The sequence below is a fragment of the Onychostoma macrolepis genome, chromosome 22 (genome assembly GCF_012432095.1).
Source record: "Onychostoma macrolepis isolate SWU-2019 chromosome 22, ASM1243209v1, whole genome shotgun sequence".
Lineage (NCBI taxonomy): Eukaryota > Metazoa > Chordata > Actinopteri > Cypriniformes > Cyprinidae > Onychostoma > Onychostoma macrolepis.
In genome coordinates, this window is record NC_081176.1 from 11,499,566 (window position 1) to 11,522,751 (window position 23,186).

The 23,186-nt window shown below is 32.8% G+C and overlaps 1 protein-coding gene across 4 annotated transcripts; it reads left to right on the forward strand.

Annotated features, from left to right (window-relative positions):
• Positions 1 to 355: 355 nt before the first annotated feature.
• LOC131530413 (carcinoembryonic antigen-related cell adhesion molecule 1-like) lies at positions 356 to 22,973 on the forward strand. Of its 4 annotated transcripts, none has more exons than XM_058760672.1 (5): positions 357 to 649; positions 2,062 to 2,400; positions 10,421 to 10,732; positions 21,445 to 21,534; positions 22,171 to 22,973. In XM_058760672.1, exons 1-5 carry the CDS (start codon positions 607 to 609, stop codon positions 22,179 to 22,181), a joined length of 795 nt encoding a protein of 264 aa, XP_058616655.1. In that variant the 5' UTR covers positions 357 to 606; the 3' UTR covers positions 22,182 to 22,973. The 4 variants fall into 4 exon arrangements, with proteins under 4 accessions (XP_058616657.1, XP_058616655.1, XP_058616656.1 ...); XM_058760673.1 differs by having other exon boundaries at positions 515 to 649; positions 21,445 to 21,538; XM_058760674.1 differs by lacking the exons at positions 10,421 to 10,732; positions 21,445 to 21,534; positions 22,171 to 22,973 and adding exons at positions 4,869 to 4,990; positions 7,125 to 7,460 and having other exon boundaries at positions 356 to 649.
• Positions 22,974 to 23,186: the final 213 nt, after the last annotated feature.

Here is a 23,186-nt window from a genome sequence, read left to right on the forward strand (position 1 = left end):
CTGTATGCGTATGCTGCGTATTGCTGTCTATGAAGGGTCAAAAATATCTTAATTTGTGTTCCTAAGATGAACGAAGGTCTTACGGGTTTGGAACGAAATGAGTGTGAGTAATGACAGAATTTTCAATTTTGGGTGAAATATCCCTTAAAGATAAATATTCTGAACACAAAATATAATATAAATATAATATATGTCATCGTAAGCACTATCTGTTGTCCAATCTTCTCAATTCCAAACATGTTTCTCATTTCGCAAAAGAAGTTGAAGGGAGTACACGATAATGTGTGTGTGTGTGTGTGTGTGTGTGTGTGTGTGTGTGTGAAGCAGGTATAGTTATCTCTTTATATTTTCTGTGTTTTCTTGTAGATTCCAGACAAAATAAAGCAAAAATAATAGATAACATCTTGAGGGAATAGAGACACAACAGACCCAGTATAGAGTCAGTGTAACATTAATAACCCCTTTAAACCTTAAATCGGTCCGCCGCATCATAATGCAGCCCTGTAATCACGTGACTCGGACATTTGATAAGGGGAGAGGCCATCATCAGCACCCGGATCGCTGCTGTCATTCAGTTTGGATGCAGTCTGAAGCAACATCAGTATCATGAACCGTTCTGTCCTGTTCTGGCTTTTATTGGTCGTGGACGGTGAGTCACTTTTTTAACTATATACCTACTTTCGGTTTCAATATAAACCGGAAAAGCGCATGTCATCCTCTTTCTTTCTCTATATTTTTATCTACAGCGTTTCTTAACATACACAATTATATAACTTTCCTACAAACAAATGCTGTGATAAATAGCATTGCGAATAATAACAGAGATGATAGCACCATTTTAAGTGTAGCGCCATGTATCACTATTTTTCTTAAAAAAAAATAATAATAATTAAAAAAAAAAAATGCTGGCAGCAAACTTATTGGTTACAATTTAGTGGAATAAAACAATAACAACAATAAAATATCTCTAATAGTCTTCAGTCAGATTTTGTCAGGATTTGTGAGTTTCTGTTGCTGCAGTTGCTTTGGGTGCGGTTCAAAGTGAGAACGGATGCGTATTTATTCAGTTAGATTTTTAAACACTGTGTCAGTTTGAATAACTTTTTCTTGTTTGTGGGCGGTGAGTGATATTATTGCTTCAACACTTAAGCTAAACTTAAGTAGAAATACATTTAAGTGCAATTAACCACCGTCAGTTCTACTTGTTCAGAATATTCATGCCACCCCCACCCCCATGCAAACTTTTTTTGTAATAAAAACGTAAAAAAAATAAAATAAAATAAAAAAATTGGTTAAAAAATGTTCAGATTGCATATAAACTGCCCTATGATTGCTGATAAACTAATATGATTGTGAATACAATTATGAGCCAGTCCTGAAGCTTCACTTTCTTATATATATATATATATATATATATATATATATAGGCTATATATTGTCCTGTAAATTCTTTTTACACAGATAATTCTGTAGTCTCCTCGGGAAGCTGGTGTTTATGGTAGTGATTTTACTCCTCTCATTTCTAAGTGGTTAAACTGATGGTCTATATATGCAAATAACTTTGAAAGATTCATATTCTTTACTACATCTGAATGAGAATAACATTAAAGAACAAAAACATGTTAGAATAACATTTTACATGGTTGTTTGGATTGGTGATTTTTTTTTTTTTTTTTTTGCTATATGTTTTCAGGCTGTATTATTCAGATGAATGTGTGTGTTATTAATGAAGGTGTGTTATTTGTGTGTGTGTGTGTGTGTGTGTGTGTTTTGGCATGTTCTTTCTAAAACAGACATTTACTTTTTACAGTTCACAAGTCATGTCAGGTTTAATTCAGAGACACAACAAAATCTATAATTCACAGTAGCATTTGCTGTGCTTATAGTTTTTTAACAATATAACACCGTATTAAATCTTTCTTTGCAAAACTGTATATTTTTAAAATATATTTTAGTAAATAGAACCAGCAACATGTTACAGTACTGACACCAAAAAAAGTGCACATAAAAATTACTGACAGCATAATCTCTATGTAGAAATGGTTTCTGTATGTTCTACAGGTGTGTTTGCTGCTGATGATGTTAAGTCAGTGTCAGTATCAGTATTGGTGGGAGATTCTGTCACTCTAAACACTGATGATACTGAAACACAGGGAGCTGAGGCACTGCGGTGGAAAATTCAAGATGAAAAACAATTCATAGCAGAGATTGATAAAGAAGCTGGTAAAAAGCCGGACGTGCCTGGGAATAATGACGAAAGATTCAAAGGCAGATTGGAGCTGGACGATCAGACTGGATCTCTGACCATCACAAACCTCAAAACCACAGACTCTAGAGTTTATGAACTACACATCAAGAAAAAAGAGAGCAAATGCACAAGATTCAATGTCACTGTCCGCGGTGAGTAACTCTCTTTATTGACTTTTCAGCAATGTTACAGGTACCCAAAGACGTTTGTCATTAGGGGACCCTGAATTATTTTGCTGTTACAATAAAATGTCAATTTACTTCATATTAAAAATACAAAATTACAAAATAACAAAAAAAAAAAAAAAAAAAAAATGAATACAATACATTATAGGAATACACAAAGTTCATTTAAAATCTGTAATTGTTTAAAAGTCTACACAAAGGGAATAAGTGATCTGTATTTTTCTGTTCGGTATTTGGGGATTGTCAGTTTATCATCTAGCGTCCAGTCAGCTGCTCCCTGAGTGGTGGTAGCCAGTCTCTAAAACTAATTGTAGCTTCTTAGCAAAATCAAGACACAGTTGGACTTGTATCTCTGCTAGTGTGCACAATCCAAGAAGGGAGAGGGCGTCGGAATATCAGTTTGATCATTATGCTGATTAACTGTATGAGAAGATGCATTGTAATAATCACAATCATATAGAATAAAACTTTAATCTGTAATTTGTTTTGTTCAACCCTATTTGCAGAAAAGTTGGGACATTTTGTAAAATGCAATAAAACAAGAATCTGTGATTTGTTAGTTCTTTTGAACCTTCAATTAACTGACAGAAGTGCAAAGAAAATATGCAAAATATTTTCACTGCCAAAGAAACTTTTGATTTTAATGGCTGCAAAAAAAAAAAAGTTGGGACAGAGGCATATCTACAACTATGTTGTATCACCTTTCCTTTTAACAATGCTTTTTAATCATTTAGGAACTAAGATACTAATTGTTGCTTATTGTTGACTGTTTCAACACAGCTTAACTTGGATATTCTATCATCTTTTCACTTTTATTTTGCCTCTGTCACAAGTTTTTCAGAGTGTGTTGCAGACATCAAATTCAAAATTTGATTACACTTACAAAATAATCAAGTTGGTCAGCCAAAACATTAAAAGTAATTTCTTTGTGCTTTTGTCAGTTAAATAAAAGTTCAAGAGATTCTATTTATTTATTTATTTTTCTTTCATTTATTTATTTATTTTTTTACAAAATGTCCCAACTTTTCTGGAAATGGGGTTATAAACTGAATAGTTAAAACTGGATAAAAAAAAAACAGAACAAACATTCAAGAATCACTCGAGTGTTAATAAACAATATTTCCCTCTAAAAAGTTTTGAATACTTAATACCATGGGCTCAAGTTTTGGCTGTTTAGCATGAGTCAGTTAACTGTGTACAATTTCTTTCAAACAACAGTCAAATCACAAGTATTTCACTGTTATATATATATCTATATTATTTATCTATAAAATATTTATATTTTATAGATAAATATTATAATTTATTTATCTATAATATATATATATATATATATATATATATATATATATATATTATTTATTTTTTTTTATTGCACGTGTGATAATTTTGAGCGCTTCACATATTTCATATTACTTCCATAATGTGGTATATTTCAGAGTGAAACAGCATATTCTATGAGAAAATGTGCAGCATATGAGTTGATTCAAAAAGTCATCTTTACAGATTTCTAATAGTCTAATTTCTCCAAATAAGGAATATCCAATAATATTAACAGTAAAAGTAGAAACCAGTTTTTACACCATACATGTTTATGCCACAATGAAATTAAAGAAATGAATGGACTGATGGAATATAAATTGTCATGCAGGATGAAATTGTGGACATTACTCATTCATATTCAAATAAGATTAAATGGTGTTAATCAGTCATTTTAGAAAATATTGAATATTTAAAAAATATTCTTTTAAAAATTGAAATATTTAAAAATCATAAATTCATAGGAATGTCACAAAACTTGGCGACACTTTGTAACACTTGATATGTGAACACACACACAAAAATAGAATCACTGCCATAAGAAATGAATGGGAAATAAAAAAATAAACAAAATCAAATTTTATCTGCATTTATCTATGCAGATAAAAAAAAAAAAAAAAAACGCACAGTAATGAAGGGGTGAATCTCTAAAATATCAAGAGTGTGAAGACACTCACACACATATCTATGAACTTTAGCCATAATGCAGAAAAAACACATAGAAAAAACTATTTATTATTATATAAAATGTGGGAATCCTTGGTCTGCACAAAAAACGACATAAACTGACACATTTGATTAGTCACATAGAAATAGGCAACAATCTGAAAAATTTCCTCTTAATTTGTTACATCATAATGATTTCTTTTTTAAACCTTCCAAAATCCAAAAACGTTGTGTTAATTTTCACATTTATCTTTTTTAATTAATTAATTAATTTATTTATTTATTTTTTTTTTTACAAAATTCACAAATTTTCAGGGTCTCAGTTAGGACTGCACTGAACATATACATGTAGACATGTATTAGGTGAATATTACTTACAGCATTATAAGTTTAATATCTGTTTTGAACTGTTCCTGTTTGTTCTCCTCATGTGTTTGTTGTTGAGACAGATGTTGTGGAGTCAGTGTCAGTGATGGAGGGAGATTCTGTCACTCTACACACTGATGTTAAAGTAAAGGGAGATGATCAGATACTGTGGGAGTTCGGAGATCAAGTCACCATCATCGCTCGCTTAACCTGTTAACTGTCGCCCCCACTAGTTGAGCTCAAACACAAACCTGACATACACAAGCGGAAAAGGTCACAGTTCATGAACTCTTTAGACTACAAGCATAACTGGGATCTCTTTAGAAAGATGATAGTTGTGAGTTTGTTGTTAAGAAGTCAGAATTCATTATATTACTAAACAAAAAGAGTAAGAGAAGCTTAAATATTTTGGAAAAGTTATTATCATTTTAATTTGCATAGAAGGTGTTTATATATAAATATATGAAACTATGTCAGAGTAACTCAAGTGTAATGAAGTCAAAGCCACAACTCTGAACATGCTATAATTCAAACCTGAACATGAAGCCACTAATAATTAAATTCCTGTAGGCTTTTTTTCTTAGTGAAAAGACATTTAAAAAGGGCACTTGGAGACTCCAAAAAGGGCCATTAGTAATTAATATGAGGTTAAACACAGAATAACACTATTTATAACTGAGCACAATTATTGAAGATGGAAATGGTTGAAGATGCCATTTATGAACACAAAAACAGCTTACTTTGTCTGAAACAGTGCCATTTCATAGCCACAATCATGACTGGAGGTTTCCGGTGGCCATGTCTGTCCTTAATTATTTCTCTTCTGTAATCAGTTTATCCTCAAATGTCTAAATCTGTGACTTCACACTGCTATTTTGGCATCCACTTTTCACACATTCACACTTATGTATTATGACCGATATATAGCAAACTGCCCCACTGCTCTACTTCTGTCCCCAGCTCTTGCATTTTTGTCTGTCTTTGCTGCTCACATCTCTTTACTTTACTTTGATATTATGCAGTGTGCTGCCATTAACGTGCTGCTGCATTTAGTTGCATACATTTACACATGTAGCTTGTTGTTCATAATAGTACTGTACACCCACCAATATACTTTTCCTCCAGTCTGCAAACACTTGCATCTTTGCCTCTGTATCAGTCTTATAGTTCAACAGAGGACACATGCCTTCTATAGGCTATGTGTTAAACCATAATGACTGGGTTAGAAAAATTAATTCTTTTGACTGTTAGCATGTGCGCATGGCATGTAGCGCAATAGTACAGCATATTCATCACTACTGTTTAGCTTTGGCTACTTTTCAAATGACTATTTAGGCACAGCTATGGCAAACTCAGATTCATGTCTGGCTCCGCTCTGGTATGGATACCAACTTTTCACCATTCAGTTCATTTTGATTTATAAAATCAAGTCCTGCCCTATTTTTCCCTTATTAAATATGCTGTTTCACTTGGTAATATGTTACATTATGGGTGTAAAATAGATTGTGAAAGTAGTTATGCCTAAATTACAAAATATACCTTCAGTAAAAACACAAACATTAAAATTTCTAAATACAAACTTGTGTACTTGAAAACCTACACACAAGGCTGATTGCAAAATACAAGGAATCTGTATAGGTCTAATCTCGGTAACCATCTATTTGCTGGCTGCATTTTCCATCCATCAAACTTTAACTAGCTTTCCTCTGGCTGCTTGAGTGCAGTGAATATCATAGGTTGTTTATATTTGGGCCTCGCAACAGCTGATGGCTCTGTTAGAATGTTTTGAATCACTGACCAATCAGCGCTGCAGAAATAACGGTGAGGGTGGGTTATTTTGTTCGTAAGACTCTAGAAGACACGATTATATAGCGTTTCACTTCTGAAAATACCTCTGGGTGTATAATTTATTTGAAAAAATGACAAGAATTGTAATTCTCTTTAAAAGTGTGTTACATAAAACGAGCAGAATTAATCGACATTTCTTATAAATCACCACTTTTTGGATTAAAACGTCTAAATGGTTTTGTGCTCTGGAATACTGCAGTCAAAAGTCCGCCAATGTTTGCATGATTTCGTTTGACTGTCATCTAAACTGGACAAAAACAATTCAGAACTCTCAGATTCGATGTTACGTGTATTGTTGCGAATTCTTGATATGAATTAAAATGATGCTGTCGCTGTGACATTACGATCGTAAATATCGATGGTTGAGCCTCTGAACTTTCGAAAGACGTGTTGTTTGTTAAAATTTTAAAAAGGCTTTAATGGTAAAATCATGCGGTAAATGTAAACAAACACGCTTCGGAACCGACGATGGTCTCGAGCAGGTTAATGGATTAAACGGCCCTGCTGACGGGAGATGGAGTAACATTCATCTGAACGATCAAACCGGAGAACTCACCTTCAGTAACATCCAAAGCGATCAGACTGGAGATTATAAAATGGAGTTCAACACCAGCAGTATGATTTTACACAGGAAATTCCGTATTGATATTAGTGGTGAGTAAATCAAACTTTCTGATATTCTATTAAATAATAGGCTAGGCTATATCACATCTTTACACTGTGATCACTTAAAATTGACACTTAAAAGTTTGCATTAAATTAAACAATTTTAATGTTTAAAATGCATGATAAGGCATTAAGGTATATGCATTTCTGGCACAGAGAATTTATGCAAATTACCTACTTTAGTTAAAGTAATATGTTTTGAATATAGCCTAATACTTGTTCAAAACTGTCACTTTTTGTTTATTTTGATAACAGTTTATGTTTGTTCAGTAAATATATTGTAATTAAAAACTAAATTATTAAAAACATAAAGATTCTGAAACCATCTATTTGCTGGCTGCATTTTCCATCCATCAAACTTTAACTAGCTTTCCTCTGGCTGCTTGAGTGCAGTGAATATCATAGGTTGTTTATATTTGGGCCTCGCAACAGCTGATGGCTCTGTTAGAATGTTTTGAATCACTGACCAATCAGCGCTGCAGAAATAACGGTGAGGGTGGGTTATTTTGTTCGTAAGACTCTAGAAGACACGATTATATAGCGTTTCACTTCTGAAAATACCTCTGGGTGTATAATTTATTTGAAAAATGACAAGAATTGTAATTCTCTTTAAAAGTGTGTTACATAAAACGAGCAGAATTAATCGACATTTCTTATAAATCACCACTTTTTGGATTAAAACGTCTAAATGGTTTTGTGCTCTGGAATACTGCAGTCAAAAGTCCGCCAATGTTTGCATGATTTCGTTTGACTGTCATCTAAACTGGACAAAAACAATTCAGAACTCTCAGATTCGATGTTACGTGTATTGTTGCGAATTCTTGATATGAATTAAAATGATGCTGTCGCTGTGACATTACGATCGTAAATATCGATGGTTGAGCCTCTGAACTTTCGAAAGACGTGTTGTTTGTTAAAATTTTAAAAAGGCTTTAATGGTAAAATCATGCGGTAAATGTAAACAAACACGCTTCGGAACCGACGATGGTCTCGAGCAGGTTAATGGATTAAACGGCCCTGCTGACGGGAGATGGAGTAACATTCATCTGAACGATCAAACCGGAGAACTCACCTTCAGTAACATCCAAAGCGATCAGACTGGAGATTATAAAATGGAGTTCAACACCAGCAGTATGATTTTACACAGGAAATTCCGTATTGATATTAGTGGTGAGTAAATCAAACTTTCTGATATTCTATTAAATAATAGGCTAGGCTATATCACATCTTTACACTGTGATCACTTAAAATTGACACTTAAAAGTTTGCATTAAATTAAACAATTTTAATGTTTAAAATGCATGATAAGGCATTAAGGTATATGCATTTCTGGCACAGAGAATTTATGCAAATTACCTACTTTAGTTAAAGTAATATGTTTTGAATATAGCCTAATACTTGTTCAAAACTGTCACTTTTTTGTTTATTTTGATAACAGTTTATGTTTGTTCAGTAAATATATTGTAATTAAAAAACTAAATTATTAAAAACATAAAGATTCTGAAAGCATCAATTGAGATCCCATAATAATTTAATATTGCTTTACAGTAGTAACAACAATTGTATTGTATGAGTTGTTATGAATATGGTATGAATAATATCACATTTTTAAATATAAAGGTTTCATATATAAATCTCTAAGGTGGACACCCAACTTAATATATGATATTTACTGTCTGAATCTGTAACCGTGTTATGACAACAAATGGAAAAGTCAGCCAGCTATTTATTATCATTTATTATGTTAATTTATGTGCCTTCAGCAGGGGTGCTTTTTACTCCAAATCCCATACTTTTACATATTATGTAATTGAAAAAAACTGCTTTAATAACCTTGAACAAAACAACTGAAAAACATTGACAAGACCTTTGTCTCAAAATATTGTCAATAAATTTATAGATTCTCATTTGCTACATGAATCTAGACAAGAACATAAAAAAATAAATACAGATCAAATTAGAGCAGAATCAACATTCAGTTGCAGTTAGCAATTGCATCAATGATCAGCCAGATTTCCACGAGCACAGTCAAAAACAATTGTAGCGAAAAAGAGAAGGACCTGGCTCTGTCCTACATCAACTACAAACACATTACCTATGTATGTGTATGAAAGATAATCGAGCCAATCAGAGTAAGTATGGGCACGCATGCAGCCCCGCCCTGTTCTGCAGGCTGAAGCCAGATATACAAAGTCCTGGGGTGAATGTTTGTGCCAATAAACCCTTGACTCAGACACGCTTCTTTCATTCATGCATTTCGCCTCTATCACTCATCCGTTTCAGGTTTTATGGTATTGTGACCAGTCTAAATTCTATTCTGGTGTCATAGCAGGCAACTTTTCTCAGAACACTGCGCTTTACTTTATTTCCTGTCACTTCTGCTGCTCTCTGTCTGTCTGCCTCTTCAGCTGCTCTAATCTTAATATCCATCCCTCCTGCACATTTAGATTAGAGAAGCTGGAGAGGCTTTTCTCATGAGCTATAATGTGTGACGGTTCATTTATAAGACTGTGTATTTAAGCCCTTCTCAATTTGCTTCTTTTGTCGGATAATCTCTTAGTTTTACTGGCTAAGCTGGTTTGGCTTTGGTTTATGCCAGGGGTAGGCAGGTTCAGTCCTAGAGAGCTACTGTCCTGCGGAGTTTAGCTCCAACCCTAATCAAACACACCTAAACAACCAGTCGATGTATTCATCAATGTATTCAGGATTACTAACTAAGGCCATAGGCAGGAGAGGTTTTTTTTTTTTTTTTCGCGGAGTTGGAGTTAAACTCTGCACGACTGTGTCTCTATGCCTTCAGCTCCTTGTTTTATAATCTTTTTGTTTATTGGAATAAAAGACTGCTCAAGATAGATCCTCGCCTTCGCTTATCTCTTATCTTGTGCCAAAATATTACAGATGTATGAATAGTGCTGTACAGTACAGCATGAAGTTCATCATTTCATTGAATCACAAAATAAAATGTAAACAAAGGGTTAATAAAAATGCAGTTTACCTGGGGTATGAACTACTTTTAATGTGAATTTTCCCCAAGAATTAACACTTAACACTTAGCATTTGATTAATTATTCATTCATATGTCTAATCATATTTTCTCCATATGTATTTATTGCTGTGGCAGATGCTGTGAAGACTGTATCAGTGATGGAGGGAGAAAGTGTCACTTTACCCACTGGTGTTATTGAAATACAGGGATATGATCTGGTATTGTGGAAATTTAAAGATAATTCCGTGGCTGAAATAAATAAAGGGACCAATCAGTTCTTAGTATATGATAGCGATGATGTGAGATTCAAAGGGAGACTGCAGCTAAATGAAAAATCTGGATCTCTTATCATCAGTAACTCCAAAACCACAGACTCTGGAGATTATCATCTAAACATGAGCAGCAGCTCACACTTCTTACAGAGGACCATCGGTGTTACTGTCAATGGTGAGTAGATCAAATCTTTCTGTATCTGTATCTTACATACATCTGTGCTTTGGAAATAATGTAGATATAAAATCAACACAAATGCATCTAACTTAAGAAGAGACACCTGACATTCAATACTCATGTTAAGCATAAGAAATACTTTGTGAAAAATTAAACATTTGTAGGATTTTTTTTTATTTTTTTTACCAAATTGTCACGCAGACCCTTAGATTTGTTTCAAGTATTTGTTCATTAGTAGAAGAGCAGCGATTTATTTATTTATTTTTATTTTATTTTATTTTATTTTATTTTTATTATTATTATTTTTAATATCTTAAAAGGGACCAGGATCATTCACAGACAAGATTTAGTGATTTTTTTATTTTATTTTTTGTATCAAACACATCATGTGTGTTCAACATCAACTACCGATTGGAGAGATTTGCTTCTAATAATAAATTGTTACATTTTAATTTATTCTGACCCTATTCTGAAATGATTTTATAAATAAATATATATTTATGTATATATGTATATATATGTGTGTGTATATATATGCATATATGTGTATATATACATATAGATATGTATATCTATATATATATATATATATATATCGTCGCCTTGGAATTATGAGGTTCTATCTGCATTCTGAGTGGTTTTGAGATATTGAGCTTCAAAGTTTTTGCATTCCATATAGCAAAATGATATGGGGAACAAGTCTCTTTCCTACATGAAAATGACACCCTAAATGTATTCTAAATGTACAATATCAAAATCCTCTCAAATTTTTAAATGGGGATTTTTTGAACAGGTCAAATGCAGATAGAACCTTCTAATTCTAAAAAGTAATTTTCCGCTTGGAAATATAAGTTTCTATCTTGCACAACATTAATTGAAGCAACAGTTTTCAAGAAATACAAATAGTTTTTTTAAAATAATTTGTTTTAAAACATAAAATTAGTGTTGTAACAATGTGTCAACATGTATGAGAAAGGTAAATTTAATGCTTTCTTTATCACATTTATTCCATATTTTAGGACAAATATTTTTTTTTCTTGGTTAAGTTAGGCACAAAGTGCCATACTAAATATTTTGTTCAGTGCTATTAATTTTAGCTAGGATTATAGTGGGTAACAGTTAAGGCAGCTAACGTTGCTCTAATCAATCTGACCAGGACTTTATTCACTGAAAAAAATGATTCATTGAATTTACTCAATTTTTTAAGGTAAGTGGTTGCAATAAATATATTTTAGCTACATTTAAATAAACAAATTTAGTTGACTAACTTTCAACATGTATTTTTAATTAAATGTAGCTAAATTAAATTGTTTGACCACTTACCTTAAAAAATGTTTTCAGTGTTCCACAAAAGCGGAAAATGTCATTCTCTTTAAATCAGTAGGGCCGAGATAACATGTTGACGTTTATTGTTGTAATTAAGACCCCATCATTTAAATTGTTGACTATTTGCTATTTAAGGCTTAATGTTGTAAAATTTAAGACATTTTAAGATTTTAAATTGCATCAATGATCAGCCAGATTTCCACGAGCACAGTCAAAAACAATTGTAGCGAAAAGAGAAGGACCTGGCTCTGTCCTACATCAACTACAAACACATTACCTATGTATGTGTATGAAAGATAATCGAGCCAATCAGAGTAAGTATGGGCACGCATGCAGCCCCGCCCTGTTCTGCAGGCTGAAGCCAGATATACAAAGTCCTGGGGTGAATGTTTGTGCCAATAAACCCTTGACTCAGACACGCTTCTTTCATTCATGCATTTCGCCTCTATCACTCATCCGTTTCAGGTTTTATGGTATTGTGACCAGTCTAAATTCTATTCTGGTGTCATAGCAGGCAACTTTTCTCAGAACACTGCGCTTTACTTTATTTCCTGTCACTTCTGCTGCTCTCTGTCTGTCTGCCTCTTCAGCTGCTCTAATCTTAATATCCATCCCTCCTGCACATTTAGATTAGAGAAGCTGGAGAGGCTTTTCTCATGAGCTATAATGTGTGACGGTTCATTTATAAGACTGTGTATTTAAGCCCTTCTCAATTTGCTTCTTTTGTCGGATAATCTCTTAGTTTTACTGGCTAAGCTGGTTTGGCTTTGGTTTATGCCAGGGTAGGCAGGTTCAGTCCTAGAGAGCTACTGTCCTGCGGAGTTTAGCTCCAACCCTAATCAAACACACCTAAACAACCAGTCGATGTATTCATCAATGTATTCAGGATTACTAACTAAGGCCATAGGCAGGAGAGGGTTTTTTTTTTTTTTTCGCGGAGTTGGAGTTAAACTCTGCAGGACTGTGTCTCTATGCCTTCAGCTCCTTGTTTTATAATCTTTTTGTTTATTGGAATAAAGACTGCTCAAGATAGATCCTCGCCTTCGCTTATCTCTTATCTTGTGCCAAAATATTACAGATGTATGAATAGTGCTGTACAGTACAGCATGAAGTTCATCATTTCATTGAATCACAAAATAAAATGTAAACAAACACGCTTCGGAACCGACGATGGTCTCGAGCAGGTTAATGGATTAAACGGCCCTGCTGACGGGAGATGGAGTAACATTCATCTGAACGATCAAACCGGAGAACTCACCTTCAGTAACATCCAAAGCGATCAGACTGGAGATTATAAAATGGAGTTCAACACCAGCAGTATGATTTTACACAGGAAATTCCGTATTGATATTAGTGGTGAGTAAATCAAACTTTCTGATATTCTATTAAATAATAGGCTAGGCTATATCACATCTTTACACTGTGATCACTTAAAATTGACACTTAAAAGTTTGCATTAAATTAAACAATTTTAATGTTTAAAATGCATGATAAGGCATTAAGGTATATGCATTTCTGGCACAGAGAATTTATGCAAATTACCTACTTTAGTTAAAGTAATATGTTTTGAATATAGCCTAATACTTGTTCAAAACTGTCACTTTTTGTTTATTGGAATAAAGACTGCTCAAGATAGATCCTCGCCTTCGCTTATCTCTTATCTTGTGCCAAAATATTACAGATGTATGAATAGTGCTGTACAGTACAGCATGAAGTTCATCATTTCATTGAATCACAAAATAAAATGTAAACAAACACGCTTCGGAACCGACGATGGTCTCGAGCAGGTTAATGGATTAAACGGCCCTGCTGACGGGAGATGGAGTAACATTCATCTGAACGATCAAACCGGAGAACTCACCTTCAGTAACATCCAAAGCGATCAGACTGGAGATTATAAAATGGAGTTCAACACCAGCAGTATGATTTTACACAGGAAATTCCGTATTGATATTAGTGGTGAGTAAATCAAACTTTCTGATATTCTATTAAATAATAGGCTAGGCTATATCACATCTTTACACTGTGATCACTTAAAATTGACACTTAAAAGTTTGCATTAAATTAAACAATTTTAATGTTTAAAATGCATGATAAGGCATTAAGGTATATGCATTTCTGGCACAGAGAATTTATGCAAATTACCTACTTTAGTTAAAGTAATATGTTTTGAATATAGCCTAATACTTGTTCAAAACTGTCACTTTTTGTTTATTGGAATAAAGACTGCTCAAGATAGATCCTCGCCTTCGCTTATCTCTTATCTTGTGCCAAAATATTACAGATGTATGAATAGTGCTGTACAGTACAGCATGAAGTTCATCATTTCATTGAATCACAAAATAAAATGTAAACAAAGGATTAATAAAAATGCAGTTTACCTGGAGTATGAACTACTTTTAATGTGAATTTTCCCCAAGAATTAACACTTAACACTTAGCATTTGATTAAAAATAATTATACATTCATATGTCTAATCATATTTTCTCCATATGTATTTGTTGCTGTGGCAGATGCTGTGAAGACTGTATCAGTGATGGAGGGAGAAAGTGTCACTTTACCCACTGGTGTTACTGAAATACAGGGATATGATCAGATATTGTGGAAATTTAAAGATAATTCCGTGGCTGAAATCAATAAAGGGACCAATCTGTTCTTAGTATATGATAGCGATGATGTGAGATTCAAAGGGAGACTGAAGCTAAGTGAAAAATCTGGATCTCTTATCATCAGTAACTCCAGAACCACAGACTCTGGAGATTATCATCTAAACATGAGCAGCAGCTCACACTTCTTACAGAGGACCATCAGTGTTACTGTCAATGGTGAGTAGATCAAATCTTTCTGTATCCATATCTTATATATATATATATATATATATATATAAAATCAACACAAATGCATCTAACTTAAGAAGAGACACCTGGCATGTTAAGCATAAGAAATACTTTGTGAAAAATTAAACATTTGTAGGAAATTATTTTTTTTACAAATTGTCACGCAGACCCTTAGATTTGTTTCAAGTATTTGTTCATTAGTAGAAGAGCAGCGATTTATTTATTTATTTATTTATTTATTTTTATTTTTATTTTTATTATTATTATTTTTAATATCTTAAAAGGGACCAGGATCATTCACAGACAAGATTTAGTGATTTTTTTATTTTTATTTTTTGTATCAAACACATCATGTGTGTTCAACATCAACTACCGATTGGAGAGATTTGCTTCTAATAATAAATTGTTACATTTTAATTTATTCTGACCCTATTCTGAAATGATTTTATAAATAAATATATATTTATGTATATATGTATATATATGTGTGTGTATATATATGCATATATGTGTATATATACATATAGATATGTATATCTATATATATATATATATATATATATCGTCGCCTTGGAATTATGAGGTTCTATCTGCATTCTGAGTGGTTTTGAGATATTGAGCTTCAAAGTTTTTGCATTCCATATAGCAAAATGATATGGGGAACAAGTCTCTTTCCTACATGAAAATGACAGAGACCCTAAATGTATTCTAAATGTACAATATCAAAATCCTCTCAAATTTTTAAATGGGGATTTTTGAACAGGTCAAATGCAGATAGAACCTTCTAATTCTAAAAAGTCATTTTCCGCTTGGAATTATAAGGTTCTATCTTGCACAACATTAATTGAAGCAACAGTTTTCAAGAAATACAAATAGTTTTTTATAATTTGTTTTAAAACATAAAATTAGTGTTGTAACAATGTGTCAACATGTATGAGAAAGGTAAATTTAATGCTTTCTTTATCACATTTATTCCATATTTTAGGACAAATATTTTTTTTTCTTGGTTAAGTTAGGCACAAAGTGCCATACTAAATATTTTGTTCAGTGCTATTAATTTTAGCTAGGATTATAGTGGGTAACAGTTAAGGCAGCTAACGTTGCTCTAATCAATCTGACCAGGACTTTATTCACTGAAAAAAATGATTCATTGAATTTACTCAATTTTTTTAAGGTAAGTGGTTGCAATAAATATATTTTAGCTACATTTAAATAAACAAATTTAGTTGACTAACTTTCAACATGTATTTTTTAATTAAATGTAGCTAAATTAAATTGTTTGCGACCACTTACCTTAAAAAATGTTTTCAGTGTTCCACAAAAAGCGGGAAAATGTCATTCTCTTTAAATCAGTAGGGCCGAGATAACATGTTGACGTTTATTGTTGTAATTAAGACCCCATCATTTAAATTGTTGACTATTTGCTATTTAAGGCTTAATGTTGTAAAATTTAAGACATTTTAAGATTTTAAATTGCATGAATATTTCACCAATCATTACATATTCGGGTCTTTAGCGACCGGATGGATCTCAAATTGCTGCAGTAGCATAAAACTCTCCTGATATTTTAAGAACATAAAATAATAATAATAATAAAAAAAAGAAGAAAATAAGCATACTTTCTTACCTTTTGAAACTTAGAAGGGTTCGATCTGAGCAGATGATTTTACCATCACTGCCATCATCAGAGCATATTTCCCCAGTATATATTCAGCATCTGGCTCATATTCACAATCTCAATATATTCTCAAAACTATCGTTTTCAGCATCTTCAAAAACAACATTTTAATCGCTATTCACCACATCCACCATCAAACGACAGTGACACTTATATTTCATTATGTGCAGTAATTGCTCTGCAGTAAAGCCATTCAAGCCAGTTCAATTTTTGCAGATGATTACTGGTTTTATGCATGCGCTAATTATGAGTGAAAAATCACGTCATTATTATGTTTTAAACAGTGCCACTTTGTGGAATAAAGGTGAATTGCACTTATTGATTATGCAGACACGTAATTATTGTTGTTTAATGTTTAATCTTTAAATATAACCGAACTCATACCAGTACATTTTCAGGACTCGCAACTGCATTTTCAGTGAAGCCCTGCTGTGTGAACAAAACTGAACTGGACAACTAGTTTTCTGTAATGTCTTTAAGTACAAGAGATATAACCCCCGAGGGATTTAGATCCAGTCACTGTCTTCCACTGTGACAAGCCAAAATATATTTAGATATATAAATAATAACAGCATAATACATACTACTTATTTGTTCAAGTCAAATAAAGTAATTCTGTAAAAACTTATATATATTTATGACTCCAAAATTCATAATATTTGTACGAAATATTTGCCTCAAGGGCTGCAAAATAACTGAAGCTGTCACTCTTTACTGGTTTACTTAAATCTGCACAATGCCATTGGTTACAATGCTTATATTGTATTCTAAAATATTTATTAATTGATTAATTGTGTAATTTTAGACTTGATATTGTTTGACATTATCATTGACCTCTTGATATTATTATTATTACAGTCATTATATCGGATTTTTGTAGAAAATGTGTCCTCTGCCCCATTGACCAAAGATTTCTGCTTCTGTAGAGAAACTTTGAACCCTAATTTTAGCAGCAGGATTTTAGCATGTGATCACTAAACTTGCTGACAGTGTTATAAAAGTTTAATTCCTGAGAAACTGTTTCTGTATTTTCTCCAGAATTCCAGTTTATGTCTGTGAAGGATGGAGATTCTGTCACTCTTCAGACTAATACTAAAACACAGAGTGAGGATCTGATCCTGTGGACATTTGGACCAAGCACGTGTATAGCCCAAATCAACAGAACAATCACATTATATGAAAATGCCCTTAATGGGAAATTCAGAGACCGACTGAAGCTGGATCGTCAGACTGGATCTCTGACCATCACAAACACCAGAACCACAGACTCTGGACTTTATCAGCTAGAGATCAGCAGCAGCAGCAAAGAGCCCATATACACAAGATTTAGTGTTGCTGTCAGTGGTGAGTAGAATTTTATTTTTATTTTTTCTTTGCCATGTGGAAAATGTGATTGTATATGAAATCAGAATGGGCATAAATATCATTTGGCTAACAATTATAGATTGGTAAGATTCTTAAATAAAGTCTGTGGAAGATATAAAACTTGAAATTAACATTATTTTACAGCACAGTTATCACACAGGCTCTGATTCATATTATAAGCATCTGTTCATTAAAAAGATAAAGCTGGCCACTGGTAAAGACTTCAGACTTGCCATTAGATCATGAAATCTAACATCTGCTTTTATTTAGGCTATGTTTTTGATGTTGTAGTTGTTGTCATTGTAGTGATTTTTCAGAGCTCTTCTTGTACTTAGAATGCTTTTTTGTTGTTGATTTCTTCATTGTTGTAAATGTATGAGAAGGATAAGGAAAAGTTCACATGCTTTGGGTGAGCATGTCATAATTTGTCTAAATTAGCTTAGAATTGATTTGTTAAATAAAATAAGACTAATCTAGTTTTTTCCATGCTGCTCACTTGCCATATAAAAAGAGCAATATAGAGAAGTGTCCTCATGTCAGAAATTAGTTATGATCTGCTCAGTTGTTGATCATCTCATGTCCCCTGGCCTGGCCCCAAACACAGCTGTTTGACTAAATGAACAATTAGTATTCCAGCCATGTTTATGGTAAGCCTAAAATGCAGGTATATTTGTGAACAATAGAATGCTTATTTTAGACTGTTATTAACTTGCAGCAAAGTGAAGTATGTAGTCAGCAGAGACTAGTCTCTGGAGGAGTGGAGGGCTGTGCATTAAATGTCAACAATTCAATTCACGTTTATTTGTTACAATACAAATTGTTGCAAAGCAGCTTCACAGAAAATGAAAGTTTTAACATTACATTTAGTAGTAGCTTATCAGTAATGTCCATATGGCAGAGCTGTTCAGTAAAAATCATCCAGTTAGTTAATGAGATGTATTCAAACAAATGTTGCGATCAAACTTATAGAAAGATTTGGTAGTTTTGTATGTTGGTTCAGGGTTGGCATCATCTGAGGGGTTGGCATCATCTCTTCTCAGGTGTTCGGTCATTTCAGATCTTCATAAGAGGATCCAGGGCTGAAGCTTTTGTAATTCAAAGTTACCTCGGGATGCCCATCCCGTGGCAGAAACAGAGAAGCAAACAGAAAAAAAATGACCGTAGCTGCTGTTCAAACCTTGCAAAATAATGATAATGTTCATTTGATCAGATATAACTGAAGTACAAGGTTATGAGATGCATTAAGTGAATGCTTGGCTAAAGAGATGTGTCTTTAATCTAGATTTAAATAGAGAGAGTGTGTCTGAACCCCGAACATTATCAGGAAGGCTATTTCAGAGTTTGGGAGCCAAATGCAAAAAAGCTCTACCTCCTTTAGTGGAATTTGCTATCCTACACTGTAATAAAATGATCGTGATTTTAACGGTATTTCAAATTTTGTTTGAATTTTATGTATTTTCTTTAAAATAACTATGTTTCCTCTTAGTTTTTTCTTATCAGTTATGTTTATTAGGGTTGTATGTTACATCTAATGTTGTTAAATTAATGTTTATTGCATATTTCAGTTTAATGAGTCTCACCATGATGGTGTTTAGTGCTTGTGTGAATGACACTGTGCACCTTCTATAAATGTTATTATGTAAAAGCTGTTTGTGAAGGGCTTTGGTTCATCATGTGACTTTCTCATCACCACCTGCTTTTGGTGGTTATCAGTGTATTTCAAAAGTACAAAACAGATTTCAGTACTTCAGTAGGTTGGTATATTAACATTATATCGTTAATGAAATTATGGTATTTTACTGTAAATTTAAGTTAAAACCGTAAAACCTAAAATGTTGTTACCGTATTTTTTATGGTAGAATTCCGGCAACCACAGCTGCCGTTTTTTTACTGTAAATTTTACGGATTTTTTTTTACAGTGTAGGTACTACCAAAAGTCCAGAGTTTTGCGACCTTAGGGAGCGTGATGGATTGTAGCGAGATAGAAGACTAGTTAGTTACACAAAAGCTAAACCATTAAGGGCCTTAAAGTAAGTAGTAATATTTTGTAACTGATATGGAACTTAATAGGGAGCAAGTGTAGAGATTATAAAATTGGGGTAATATGATCATATTTTCTTGACCTGGTAAGGACTCTAGCCGCTGCCTTTTGGACTACCTGTAGCTTGTTTATTGAAGATGCAGGACAACCACCATTACAATAGTTCAGTCTAGAAGTCATGAATGCATGAGCTAGCTTTTCTGCATCGGAAAAAGGTAACATGTTCCATAGCTTGGCAATGTTTCTAAGATGAATGAATGTGAAATAGGATTTTCAAAAGACGCATTGCTGTCTAATAAAACACCCAAATTTTGACTGTAGAGGAAGTAACAGTACATCTGTCCAGATGCAAATTGTAATCTTAGCGATTATATGTACTGTTTTTTTGGTCCAGTAAGTAGTATCTCTGTCTTATAAGAATTTAATATGAGAAAATGGTGGTTACACTTTATTTTAAGGTGTCCTTGTTACAGAGTGATTATACATTTAAATAATGAGTAATATTAATTAACTACATGTACTTAATATGTGGTTAGAGTTAGAATTAGGGTTTGTCTTAGGGTTACTTGCATGTAATTATGCATCATTTATTGTTATTATAATAGAAAGCATGTAACGTGTAACAAGGACACCTTAAAATAATGGGTTACCAAGAAAATTATTGGTCTTCCTATCTTTTACATTTTTAACATACTCTGTTGGCTTAGATCATTTAGAAGTTTCATCTGGTTATTTCTAAACATACAGGATATATTTACTTGAGATGCAAAGTAAAGATATGAAGATGAAGTCTTGTTTTCTGCGAGACTGAACAAAATTCGGTTAGTTTACCTGAAACAAGAACAAATATGTCATTGGGCTATGAAAACTTGCTTTCTCTTTTAATTCTCTTTGAATGCTGTAAACCTTTCCTTCTTTTCCAGGATTTTTAAAGTTTCTCCAAACAGCCTAAGCACACCTATAGACTTACAGAACAGTGCCAAAAGCAAATTCATAAGGAAAAAAAGTTATGAAAAAGCTTAATAATAAGCAGCTCCATAGTGGATTCTAAGTGATCAAGGACACTGGGTGTTCCATTTAAACCTATTATAAAGGTCTGAGAAATCATTAATGATGTAAGTCAACCATCTGAGGCAGGGATTCCAAAACATTTTTGTCAGTTGAACCCTTTTGACCTTATATATTTATTTGATGTTTCCCCTGAGATTTTAAGTTAATATTTCAATAATTCAGCAACTCATTTGCATGTTCGTAGTTCTCTGATATCTGTTAATGGACACATGACATGCAGGTAAATAAATACAATATTGTTCAGAGAAGTGCTTACGAGCACACTAATATCTGTCTCTCTTTCTCATTACAGTGTCAGATCTTCACTCAGGTTATATAGTGCTGATGTTCAGTGTTTGTTGTAGATCAGACACACATTCACACTATTGTCTGTCTCTCTTTATCATCACAGAATCAGGTCTGTCTCCAGGTGCTGTAGCAGGGATTGTTATTGTTGTTGCTGTTCTGCTGGTGGCTGCAGTTGTAGCTGTTTACCATTGCCGCAAGTATTAAATATATTCAATATTAAACACAATCATGAAGAAACACAGTTAATACAGAAATGTTAAAGAAATCAATGATCTTGATCTTTTGTCCTTTAGACTGAAGAACAAACAGTGTGCCATTCTGAACATACCCTAGATAGAGAAGTCATGCGGTACTCACAGCTAAGCTAAAAATAAATATATAATAGAAATATATAATAATAAGAAATAATTATTATTAAAAACAAAGATAAAAAGTAAAATAAGGTATAATTATTAATATAGCCTGAAATCTGCAGGATCATACAGGATCAACATATCTGCACACTGCACAATTTAAGAGCAGTACTGTATAAGGAGACGATTTATAGTTTGAAAATGTGACTGGCTGATTTAGTAAGATAATACTGATTAATTGATCATATTAATATTTATTAATATCACCATCTAGTAAGCTCTAATCTGATTGGCTGACTTCATGCACCTTCTAAAAGTACGAGTACACGGGTATTTTTTATCAGTCTGTCTGTTTACAAGGTACAAGGTTGATATTTGTTAATTTATTAAACACTATTAATACAGTATATGTTAGAAACAGTTTTTGTTTCTCTTTTTAATTGCTTTATTCTGATTCTTTCTGTGTTTTCTCACAGGTAATTTATGAAGTAAGTGGGCAAAATGAACCTTTAGACAAAAAACAGGAGGATCTTGTTAATGAAGAGCAAAGCTGAAGTTCAGACTAGTCGCTCTAACAATATAAACATTACCAGTGTTTGAAGTTAATGCATGTGTGCCTTTGAGATGTTAAACTACTGAGTGAAGATTTTCATTTGATTTGGCGCTGAATAGAAAACATTATCTCATTTATTATTAAGTTTATGTATTATTTGCTGTGCGCACTGATACTGATGATACTCTTTTTGTTTAGCATGTTACACTGTCCAAATGGCTTAATTATTGTTACACTTTTACATAATTTTGCAGAAATAATTTCAATCTGAAATGCATATTATGGTTTTTATTGTTTGATGCTGTCTTAAACTGTTACACTGCATGGGCATTTTTTTGTGTTTTATTGAATTATTTATGCTTAAATATACATATATATTTTTAATACCTTCTAAGAATACAGAATATGTTCTTGGTGAATATGTTTTTAGTGAATTTGTTCAATTTGTGAATTTGTTGATCAGATGTGAATGTGACAATTCAAATGTGATGCGAATTCAGAGTGACTCTGTTTTCATGAGGACTGCAGTGTTAAATGCTCTTAGCATCGCTCTGATATAGATACTTAAGAATATTATAGATACTGGACTTACAGATAATATTTCTGTCTGAACATTTCATTCGTTCATTGAGCTTTTGCTTTTTTATAAACTGCTGTTATAAGTTTTTTTTTTTTCTGTTCACACTGTGGGGTGAGTTATGAAAATAAAAACTTGCTTTGCGATAATTGTGTTATATGTTTGTGTTTGGGTTACATGCATATTTGATTATGGATTTAGAAATGAAACCGAAAGCATGTTTCATGTTTACATGATTTTCTTCTGTTGTAATGAACAGAACAAATATTATGTTGTGATCAAATATGGATGTAGATATAAATCAAAAGGAAACCCAAAAGCAGAATTTACTTTATAAAAGTTTATTTTGTGACATTGCAGAT

Coding starts and splice junctions, on each gene's coding strand:
- LOC131530413 (XM_058760672.1), top strand. CDS start 607: ATGAACCGTTCTGTCCTGTTCTGGCTTTTATTGGTCGTGGACG. Junction 2,401..10,420: donor ATTCAATGTCACTGTCCGCG/GTGAGTAACTCT, acceptor TTGCTGTGGCAG/ATGCTGTGAAGACTGTATCA. Junction 10,733..21,444: donor CATCGGTGTTACTGTCAATG/GTGAGTAGATCA, acceptor TTATCATCACAG/AATCAGGTCTGTCTCCAGGT.